This window comes from Orycteropus afer, unplaced genomic scaffold (genome assembly GCF_000298275.1).
Source record: "Orycteropus afer afer isolate SDZICR_OR568_19922 unplaced genomic scaffold, OryAfe1.0 scaffold00015, whole genome shotgun sequence".
Taxonomy (NCBI): Eukaryota; Metazoa; Chordata; class Mammalia; order Tubulidentata; family Orycteropodidae; genus Orycteropus; species Orycteropus afer.
The window spans coordinates 603,731-615,802 of NW_006921602.1; the positions used below are offsets into that span (position 1 = coordinate 603,731).

The 12,072-nt window shown below is 40.2% G+C and overlaps 1 protein-coding gene across 1 annotated transcript in view; it reads right to left on the minus strand.

The window, feature by feature from the left end:
* Nucleotides 1-12,072, minus strand: part of BBS4 (Bardet-Biedl syndrome 4) — a gene marked incomplete at its 5' end in the record, with an annotated part of 42,802 nt that overhangs the window by 26,989 nt on the left and 3,741 nt on the right. Inside the window, 2 exons of the mRNA XM_007958627.1 lie at nucleotides 6,450-6,529; nucleotides 12,006-12,036. Coding sequence (XP_007956818.1) covers nucleotides 6,450-6,529; nucleotides 12,006-12,036 — 111 coding nt within the window. The remainder of the gene's footprint in view (nucleotides 1-6,449; nucleotides 6,530-12,005; nucleotides 12,037-12,072) is intronic.

Consider the following 12,072-nt stretch of genomic DNA (forward strand, 5'->3'; position numbering starts at 1 on the left):
CATAATAGCAAAGATCAAGATATGAATGGATAACCAAACTATAGTACATATACACAATGAAATACTGTGCAAAACTAAAGAAAAATGAATCTGTGAAACAACTTATAATGTGGATGAACTTGGAGGACATTATGCTGAGTGAAATAAATCAATCACAGGACAAATACTGTATGACTCCACTGTTGTAAAAGGTCAAGGAAAGGTTTACACATGGAAGGAAACTTTCTTTGTTGGTTACCAGGTATGGGAGGAGATGGAAGGAAAAACTGCTATCTAGGTAAGAGATGCATAATGATTTGGGTTACGGGAAAGGCGATATACCAAAGCAGATGACCAGCACAATAACACTAAGGAAAAGGAAGACAGAGAGAGGTGTACAACAAAAATAAATATTTTTATATACACAACACTGCATTATTAGTAATAACAAATATTAATCTATAGGTATATATACAGGTAAGCAGGCAAAATGATCAGGTATAGGTAGATGAAAGGGAATGTACTCATAACTGTATGTAAATCTGGCAGATGATATTTCTACATATGTATTTGTATAAGAACATCCATTTATATAATAGGGCTAACAGGGGGCAAAGTTATGATAACTTCTTAGCCAGAGCCAAACACCTTCAGGGAGTAAGTCGCTGGGCCTGTGGCCTTGGGACTATGGTCATGGGGAACATCAGGGTCAATTGCAAAAAGGGCATGGAGGTAGCGTCTTTTGACTTCCTTTAACTTCACAAGGGGGAGGAGGAATGACAGTGAGCAGCCCAAAGCTTATTCATGAGGCCAAACATGCTACCACCCTCCAAATCTTTTTAGCAGTTCCAACATGAACCATCCCTCCCACAGCACTCACAACTTCTCTGCTGGATTCAATAATGTGCTGCAATGGCCACAGAGAACTCACAGACTATACTCTTGGGGTTTATTAGGGAAGTAACAGGCTACAATTCAGGTTCAGGAAAACTCTCAGGATCCGGTTCTTCGATCAGGACAGTTTCCCCTCTGCTATGCCCTCAGGCATGCCTCTCTGGCTCTTGGCCTCTCTGGCCCAGCCCCTGCCCTGCTTGGGCAAGTGGTACAAAGCTCTTTTAGCTCTGCCAGTAAGTATACCTAGGTGCATCCCACTCCACGAACAAGCCTCCTGCCCAAGGGCATTAAGCTTTCTGGCTCTGTGGGTCAGCAAGGTTACCACTCTGTGTCACGCCTTGGTTCTACTGGCACTGTCTCTCAACCAGGGTGTCCCTGCTGGGTCATCTCTCCCAGGGCATCTCTGCCAAGGAGGTCCACCACAGGGATCTCAGGTCCAAGGATGGGCTCTACTTCACCTCTAGCTACTCTCTCTTCATGGCAGTGAGATCCCCTCCTTTCCTTCTAGGAAGGCTGATTTTAAGCCCAGCAGCATGGCAAAACTAACCAATTCTCGCATTAAAGTTCCATACACCTTATTTGCATAATCCCACCAGTAATCTGGTGGGAGTCACAAAGACCATGACTAGAAAAGCCATACCAAGTAATTCACTGCATTTTGTTTCATGATGTTGCTTGCACAAACATACTACACAAAAACATGGCTCTCCATCCTACTTTGTGTGAGTAGCAACTGGAGTCTTAAAACATTATAAGCCACCATCTGAGATGAGACAACTGGTCTCTCCTTGCCCAGAGCAAAGAAGAGTGAAGAAAATTAAAGATGCATGAATTATTCCAAGGGACTAGAGGACATGGGAACCTCAGCCTATATGAACCTGAGACTAGAGAACTAGACAGTCCCTGGCAACTACTGGCAACCATTACGAAAGGGATCAAAACTGGTGATCCTGAATTGAGTAGGAGAAAAATGTGGAACAAAACTCAAAATCATTCACTGGTCTGGTAGAGACTGATGAAACACCCAAGACTATGGCCCCGAGTTACTCTTCAGGCCTGGAATTGAACTCATTCCTGTGGCTTCCAATCAAACAATGCTGTTTGTTGTTATTTGCCCTCGAGTCAGAGTCAGACCGGACTCATAATGACCCCTCCCCCTGGGTTTCCCAGGCAGTATCACTACAGATGTAGATTGTTCAACCTTCCTTCCAAGGAGTGGCTGGTGGGGTTGAACGGCCAGCCTTCTAGTAAGCAGTCAAGTGCCTTAGGCACTATGCTACCAGAGCTCCCAACCAAACAGACAGGCAGATAAGGTAAATAATTACACCAGGTAGGTACACTCCTTAGAGCAATCAACCATGGGAGATCAGAAGGGCAGAATTTGTGCAGGGAGGTAGCTCAGAGGGCAAGAATGCATAGGATATAGGGTTGGCAGACAATGGTCCTAAAAGTGTACTTGTATGATCTGAATTCCCAGATGTATAACAGAGCTGACAAGGGACAAGACTGTAATCACTTCTTGGTCACAGCCAGCTACCCAGAGGGACCAAGTGAGTGGCTGAACCTGTGGGCTCGGGACCATAGTCACAGGGGACATCAAGCTCAATTGGTGTAACATACTACGCAAAACACTGTTCCACTTCCTACTTTGGCGAGTAGCAACTGGGATCTTAAAAGCTTGCAAGCAGCCATCTAGATGCAACAATGGGTCTCTCTTCATCCAGAGCAAGAAAGAATGAAGAAAACCAAAGATTCATAGAAAGAATTAGTCCTAGTGACTGGTACACCATGTGATCTGCAGCCTATACCACTATGAGACCAGAAAAACTAGATGGTGCCCGGCTACTACTGTAAACCACTGGGAGGGGGATCTATGTAGGAGATCCTGGATAGAGAAGGAGAACATTGTGGAACAAAACTCAAAATAATTTGGGGGAAAAAAAAGGAGGGGGGGGGACCTGGTCTGGTAGAGCCTGATGGAACCACTGAGCCTATGGCCCCTAGCTGCCCGTCAGGTCTGGAACTGAACCCACACCTGTGGCTTCCAGCCAAACAAAAGACAGGCATAGGAGTTGAACATTTACCTGAGGTAGACACACTCCTTGGAGAGAACAACCATGAGAGAAAGAAGAGCTATTTATGCACAGGGAGATAGCTCAGGGGGCAGGGGTGCATGGAGGGATAGACACAGGGAAGAGGTGACTGTCGGGGGGAAGTAGGTTGAGCGCTGCCGCATTGTGGTAAACTGTGGTCAATGTCATGAGACAAAGTATATGTGAACTGCTGTATGGAAAGTGAATTTGCTCTGTAAATTTTTAGCCAAATCACAATTTTAAAAAAAAAGAAGAAAGAAAAGAAGAATGCATAGGAAAGGAGGACACAGGGAAAAGGCAACCACAGGGAGGAAGTGGGAAGAGAGCTGTTATATTGAGGGGATTGCAATCAATATCATGAAACAAAATGTGTACGAATCATTGAAGGGAAAATGAATTTGCTCTGTAAACTCTCCCTCAAATCACAATTTATTTAAAAAAGAAGAAGAAGAAATGAGCAGAGGAAGATAGGACAAAAAAGGAAACTGAGAAGTGGTCAAAAAAGTAAAAAAGAAACTAGGAAAGGGTAATATACACTAAAACCATAAAATTCTTAGAAGAAAAAGCAGGAGCAATGCTCTCAGGCCTACAAAACCACAAACAGTAAAAGACTATAAATAAATGGGTCCTCCCCAGAATTAAAAACTTCTGTTCATCAAAAGACCTTACCAAAAAAAAAATGGGGGAAAAAAAAGCTACTGAATGGGACAGTATCTTCAGAAACCATGTATCTGAAAAAAAAAAAATAATCAAAATATATATAAAACTTTGACAACTTAATCATAAAATGGGCAAAGAACTTAAATAGGTATTTCACCAAAGAGAGCAGACGTTCCAATGGTCACCAAACACATGAAAAGATGTTCAGCATCATTAGCCATCAAAGAGATACAAATCAAAATCACAGTAAGATACTATTTCACTCCCACCAGGATAGCTAAGATTTAAAAAACAAACAAACAGTTGGTGCAAACATAGGGAAACTGGAACCCTTATCCATTGCTGGTGGGAATACAAAATGGCTCAGCTCTTGTAGAAGACAGAGTAGTGGTTCCTCAAAAACTAAAAAACAGAACTACCATATAACCCAGCAATTCCACCCTAAGTATATACCCAAAAGACTTGAAAGCAGAGACTCAAAAAGAGACTTGTATACTAATGTGCAATGCAGCACTATTTACAGTAGCCAAAAGGTGGGAACAACCTAAATGCCCATCAACAGATGAATGGATAAACAAAATGTGGTACATACATAGAATGGAGTACTGAGCAGCCAGTAGGAGAAAGGAAATCTTGATACATGCTACAGTACGGATGAAGCTTGAAGACATTATTTTAAGCAAAATTAACTCCATCACAAAAAGTTAAATATTTTATAATCTCACTAATATAAAAAAACAAGAAAAGGCAAATGTAAAGAGACCAAAGTTTATGGGAAGAAAGGGGAAAAGGGGGAAAGATAATGGAAAAATCACACTGATTAAGGTTAGGGTTGCACAACCAATTCTTGTAACTGCTGTCAAAAAGTTGCACACCTATAAAAAGCTGAATTGGAAAATGCTCTGACAGATATATTTATAACAGCAACAACAACAACAAAAAGGAGCTGAGGAGGTTGCTTATGTACAACCAAACAACTCAAGGGATTTGGTTCCTTGGTTTGGAGTTTTAGGTTTCATGGGACATCTTAGTTAATCAGCCTAATGTCTTTACTGCTTCTGTGCTACCTCCCAGTTCATCATCACGTGTTGCCCAGGGCCTACAAAGCTTACAAGTGGCTACCCAAGGCAAACAATTTGTCTCTCTATTCGCCTGGAGAACCAGAGAAAGAAAGAGAGTCAGGGACAGGAGGAGGAGACGAAATGTGAGGCTAAATGCCTCCATGAACCCCTCCATGCCTCCTTTGCCATGAGCCCAGAAGAACTGGATGGTGCCTAGCTACCATTACTGAAAGTTTTGATCCAAGATTCCATAGAAGAATCTTGATCAAAATGGGGGAAATGGTGAACAGAAATTCAAATTCTCATGTATTCCAGACTTTTTGGAGCTATGGAGAGTAGATGAACCCCTTAAACTACTGTCCTGAGATAATCCTTTAACCTTGAATCAAAATATCTCCTGAAGCCTTCTTAAAACCAAACAGTATTTTAGCTTAACTAGTAAAAAAAGGTCTCCCTGAGCATTATGCTCTTTTAAGAACTATGGATATGGGATCAAATTGACAATAGCAACTTATGAGATAAGACAGGAACCTTAGGGGCACTGAGTTTATGTTAATAAGAGAACAACAACTCAAAAAAGAAAGATGAGAATTGTTGCACAACTTGAAGAATGTTATCAATGTCACTAAACTGTACAGGCAGAAACTGTTGAACTGGTGTATGTTTGCTGTATATATTCTAAACAACAACAAAATAAAAATTAAAGGGAAAAAAAAAGGACAGAGATACTGGACTTACTATTATGCATTGAGTATGTGCTTCCCTTGAGTTTTTGTGGTTTATAATTTCAATTTCTCAAATTATAAATGCCACACACATAAATGAAAAAATTACAACCTTCAAAGCAATACAAAGCTCTGAATGCCAAAAAAAAAAGCAGTACCAAGAATATATTCTGCAAAATATACTATTCTGCCAGCAACTATAAATATGTAACATATGGCCAATTGCCAAAGATATAAGTAGTGTACACAAAAAGAAAATACAAATGGTTTTTAAATGTGTGAATGATGATTGACTTCATCTATAATAAGAGAAATATAGAAATACTCAATGAAATACCACATCACCTATCCAAAGATCAAAAAGTTAGATGACACGCTGTACTGAACATCTGCTCGCCACAAGACCAACACACCCCAGAGAGTGGCTGCTCCTCCAGCCCAGACTTGAAATGTATAGACAACTCCTAAATATGATCCACAGAGCACCCCTGAACCCACCAAAACCAAAAACCAAACTCACTACTGTGGAGTCAATTCTGACTTTCAGCAACCCTGAAGGATAGATAAGAACTGCCCCATAGGATTTCCAAAGCTTTCTATACATTTTTACGACAGCAGACTGCCTCATCTTTCTCCTGTGAACAGCTGGTGGAGTCAAAGCACGAACCTTTCTGTTAGCAGCCAAGCACTTTAACTACTGAGAGCCACCAGGGATTGTCCACCCATAAGCATTGCTAAACCTGACCCACAAAGCACCCCTGAACCTGACCCACAGCCTAGAGTCAAACTGAGCCAATCAGAGTCAATCTGGAGAGCCATGAACAATAAATAAATGTCTGTTATTGGGACCACTAAAGATTCTGAGATTGTTAAACTGCACTATTCCTGCAAAAGCTAAGCAGTACAGAAAATGTGGGGAAACAGGAATTCATACACTATTCGTGGGATATAAACTGCCACAAACTGCATAGCAGACACTGTTTAGTTGTCTACCCAATAGTCTGTCTTTCATTTTCTTTATCACTGTAATCTCTTACCTTGCATGCTTCATAATCCTTCCGGACATAGTGGAGATGTATCAACCAGTTCTGCTTCTCCAAAATAGGAAACTCGGGAGCTGGGTAGCACATTTTGACAAAACAAGCAACACAGTCATTGTTAGAGTTTCTCCCTTACTGTTGTTATGTCTAAGTATAAACAATAACTATATTACAGTATCACATTAAATTCTTCATACTGCTGACCATAGGAATATATTACAAAGCATCAAAAATGTATAGACTGTTAAACTAAGAGATACTTGTCTTACTATTACACACTGAGTATATGCTTCCCTTAAGTTTTTGTGGCTTCTGTTTTCAGTTTCTCACATTAGCATTTCAGCTGAACTGAGAAAAAAAAAAAAAACCCTCTCCTCTTCTTTCTCGATCTCTCTCCAGTTATAAAAAGAGGCAGACTTTCTAAAGGAGATTTCAGGAATGTTACTAAAAAAATACATATGGCATAGTTAATGCCATATCTGGATAGATCAGAGTACCAAACAAATTTTTAATGGTTGAATACAAATTCCAGAAATAGCTTAAATGTGAAACATTATGCTGTTGCCTAGGAATGAGAAGTCAACAAAGAAAAAAATCTATTTGAAACATTAAAAATTACTCATGATAGACACCACAAAAATTACCTGCTGAAACTCAAAATTTTAAAGTACAGGTAAAAATTCATTAAGATATTATTTTTCTGTGGTAACAAGAAGGAAAAAAGAAAGAGAAGGAACCACATCAACCTCAGAACAATGGTGACCCTGAAAAAGGGAGAAGGAAGGGGACTTAGAAAATATAAAAAAGGAGAATTCAAGTCTTTCTCTAGTATTTTATTTCTTTAAAAAATTAAAATAAAAAGCTCTAAAGTAAATATGGCTAAAAGAACTTAGCACCTAGGGCAAATTACAGAAGAGTTCCTGCAGTGTTATGTTTATTCAGTTATGGAACTGTTTAAAATCTAAGGCTGGTGCCTCTTTGACCAGGGTGGGAGGAGTTGTAGGAAGGGAGGTCACAAAAAAATAGAATGTTTCTATTCATTACATGTACCAGTGAGTACATGGATATCTATATAATAATTTCCTACACTTAATATGTTTGAGATATTTCCTGTTTTCTAAGAATATAAAAGGGTATTATAGCAGGGAGATTCCTTTCTTGATGTTTCAGAACCTTAGGAGAAACAATCAAATGAAAATCTATGACTAATATATCCACCACATGACAAGAAGAAATAAAAACTTACCATGACTCAAAGAGTTAATGTTGCCTGAACACAAAGATTAAGGAGGAGCTGCTTGCTCCTTCCCAAGAATAGGGAATACTGATGGAACTATGCAAGATGAAATTATGACAGAAAATATGGATATGATTTTATACGCAGAGAAGGAAAAGAATTTTAAGGAACTGGCCCAGCCCCTTCCAACTGCCCTAATTCTCTTAGTGCAACACCTTTCTTCTAGTCAGCAAGAGCTTCTTTGAGATTCTTCTCTGAGTTTTCTTTACCTCCTTCTCTTTCTCCAACCTCCATCAATCATCAGATCTTAGCCATTTACATTCTGCCTACTACTTACAGAATTAAATTTCCTGCTTAAAGCCAAACAAATCACCAAGATTAAAGACGTGTGTGAGGTAGGAAAGAGAATGTGTTTGTGTGGCGAACAGGTAAAGTACACCTAATGAATATTCTGGGGACAACAAGGGCCTTAGTGAGTAACCTTAAGCCAAATCTCAATTCTGTGGTCTACTCCTATGTCACCTATGTGCAGATGTGAACGAGAAGGAGCCCGTAAGAGTTTACGATATTGCTAAGTACTGTTTTTACACCTTAACAGAGAAAATGTATAAAATGCAAATTTTCAAGTCTTTCTTGTTACTAAAACCTCACAGTAAAAGACAAGTTATATTTTCTGTTTCCTGAGTGAAAAATGAAGAAAAAAATGTGCAATCTGTATGGAAGCTCAAGGGCCCAAGGAGTCATGAGTTGGAGCCCGAGGGTTAGAGACAACAAACCAAAAAAAAAAGAAAACAAACACTGCCATTGAGTCAATTCTGACCCACAGAGACCCTCATTGAGTTTCCAAGGCAGTAAATCTTTACGGAAGTAGACTGCCAATCTTCCTTCCATGGAGTGGCTGGTGGGTTTGGACCACCAATGTTCTGGTTAGGAGTCCAGTGCCTTATGCAGAAGGCACCACCAAACTGAAGTGCTAAAGGTCACTTTACACTCCTAGAGATGTAGATTGTCTAAAAACTAAAGAAAATCTCTTGCTTCATCTAAGACTTGAGAAAACATTTCAGTGCCTAATTGTCCCAGTACCAGCTGTGTGATCTTGGGAAATTTAGTTTCCTTATCTGTAAAATGGAGATTCCAGCTACTGAAAAAATATTTATTGAATGCCTACCACATGCCAGGCACTGTTCTAGTCACTGGGGATACAACAGGACCAAAACTGATTCCCTACTTTCATGGAGCTTTTAATTAGTATGTGTGGGATGGTGGAGTAGCGGGTACTAGCAGAAATGACAGACGTGTAGCACAATAAAAACTCAAAACTCACTGCCATCAAGTCGATTCTGATTCATAAAGACCCCCTTTGGGTTTCTGAAGCAGTTAATCTTTACGGAAGTAGACTGCCTAGTCTTCCTCCTGCTGAATGGCTGATGCGTTTGAATCATCAACCTTCTGGTTAGCAATCAAATGCCTTAGGCACCATGCCAAGAAGTTACATGTATTTACAGATGAAATATTTCTATAGAAAAAAAAGAAAGCTGGGAAAGACAAGGAGGGCAGGGGATCACAATTTTAAAAGGAAGTTGGGGGGATAAAATACCCATCCTCCTAGTGTTGTGAGGACTGAATGACTTTCTAAAAAGAGGTTCAAAGAGTGGCTGGTATATAATAAGCATAAATTAACTATTGTTGTTGCTGCCATTTTTATCATCATTGTTATTTAGGAATTCTGGATACCTTAGAAACCTCTTGACTCTATGAATCCTGAATTTACAGTTAGAATTTTACCTGTAATTCTGATAGCTGAATTTCTTATTTTCCAAATCATTGTCTGCTCACTCTAACTCCCTCTGCCAAGAGGTATACTAATTATTATATGCTTTTGCAGGTATTACGAGAATTACCTATTTCAAAGATCTTAAAAAAAAAAAAAAAAGGCATGATTAAGGAAAGCAAAGCCTCCTCTATTTTACAGAAAACTAAGGTGACTGGAAATCCAATGCTGCACATGAGGAGCCTGTATTATTACCACAGAGGGAGGTCAGGTGGCTAGCTGGTGAGGTGAAGACAAGGTATTGTCTTCAGATGATGATTAAAAAAAAAGATCTAGCTCAATACTCCCAATCCCACACTGCCCCTCCTACCATCACATCACCAAGGCAAATGGGGCAGAAAGCTGGCTACCCAGCACCAACACACCTTTGGCCCTTCTCTTCTCCTGCCAAAATTCTACTCTTTTGTGACATCTCTCTGCCTGCTTTACCCTTTCATGGAGGCACCAGATTTAGATTTTAAACTATTCCGTAACTGGATAAACAAGACACCATAAGAACTCTTCTCCCCTGTGATTTGTCCTAGGTTTTATGTTCTCTTAGAAATGAACCTACTTCAAACCTTTACATTAAAGTTCAATTAATGCTAGGGAAAAGCGTTTCCTAGCTCTCTGAGGGCTAAGCAGAAAATATTTTGGTTTCATTCTTTAGCTGAAAATTTTTCTAAAATGACTAAGGCTTTTCTAAATACAATATAAGTGAAGCCCTTTTTGCTAAAAGATCTCTTCTAAGGCTAGCAGACTGGTAGCATAGTGCCTAAGGCACTTGACTGCTAACCAGAAGGCTGGCGGTTCAAACCCACCAGCCACTCCTCAGAAGGAAGGTTGGGCAATCTACTTCTGTAGTGATACTGCCTTGGCAACCCAAGGGGGGGTCGCTATGAGTCGGGTCTGACTCGATGGCACATAACAACAACAACAAGGCTAGCAGACAGGTAGCACAAAAAAAGTTTTTTATATAGAATTCTGACCTTAATACAACTCCAGCCTTCTGTTTAACTTTTCCAAGGCTACATTTTTCACCTATAATTTTCACTACAAAATTATCAAAATTCTCAAAGTGGACAATCAGTATATGTTAATTTCCTCAAGCCAAATAGGAATCAGAACAAAGTTTTACCTCAATACAATATTCGAGATGTCAAAAGACATAAGGAATCTTAAAAAAAAAAAAAAGACATAAGGAATCTTGAAAAGAATGTAAATGAAATAAGACATTTTTAATTTTTGAGCTCTGTATCAGTCAACGTCTAACCAGGAACCCAGAAACCTCTTGAAGATATAAAACAGGAACTTTTTATAGTAAGCATGTGACAAAAGAAAAGAGACACACAAAAGGAAACAGTGAAACAAGCCAGACATTAGCATGAACAAAAGCCTACTGTAGGCAGGAGGGATAAAAGGAGAATAGGTGTTACATGAGGAGCTCTGGTAGCATAGTGGCTAAGGCCCTTGACTGCTAACCAGAAGGCTGGCGGTTCAAACCCACCAGCCACTCCTCGGAAGGAAGGTTGGGCATTCCTACTTCCATAGTTATCCTGCCTCGGAAACCCAAGGAGGGGTCGCTATGAGTCTGGGCCGACTCGATGGCAAACAACAACAACAACAACAGGTGTTACATGAGTATCCAGGGCTGATATTACCTTGAGAAAGTGGAAAGAAAACAAGATAGGCCTGACAAATGCGAGCAGCAGCAACAGAAGAGGTGCTGTCAGAGATTATTCCCCAGCCCCTTGACTCATCCAAGCACAGAGGAAGGGGGAAATTTTCCTGGTTTCTCCTCCTTCCTGCTCTTCTAGTCTCTTGCCATTTCCTCTCACTGACTAATCCAGCCAGAAACTCTTGACTTAGGAGCCTGAGAAGGAAGGGAGCCTGCAAGGAAGGGCTGGCCCCTCACAATCCAAAGCAGAGAAGGGAAGAATATGTAATGGGCAAACAGGTCCAGGATCTGCAGAAACATCAACTCTTATTGTTTAAGGGCATAAATAATGATGAAACAGGAAGAGGATGGACTGAATCAATACTGACCTGAGAATACATGCTATAAACTCGTTTTTCCTTTCTTTCTTTTAATTTCTGTTATCCAGCTTGTATGTTTCTCAGGAGATTAAGAACGGGAAGTTGCTGTTGTTGTTAGGGCCATGAGTTGGCTCTGACTCATAGTGACCCTTCATATAACAGAATGAAACACTGCCCAGTCCTCTGCCAGCCTCATAACCCTTGCTATACTTGAGCCCATCACTACAGCCACTATGTCAATCCATCTCACTGAGGGCCTTCCCCTTCTTCATTAACTCTCCACTTTACCAAGCATGATACCTTCTCCAGGTCCCTTCTGACAACATGCCCAAAGTAGGTGAGACAAAGTCTGGCCATTCTCACTTCCAAGGTGTATTATGGATGCATTTTTTCCAGGACATACTTCGTCTTCTTGCAGTCCATGGTACTTTCAGTATCTTCACCAACACCACAACTCAAAAGCATCAACTCTTCTTCACTCTTCCCTGTTCACTGTCCAGCTTTGACATGCAATTGAAAATACCACGTCTTGGATT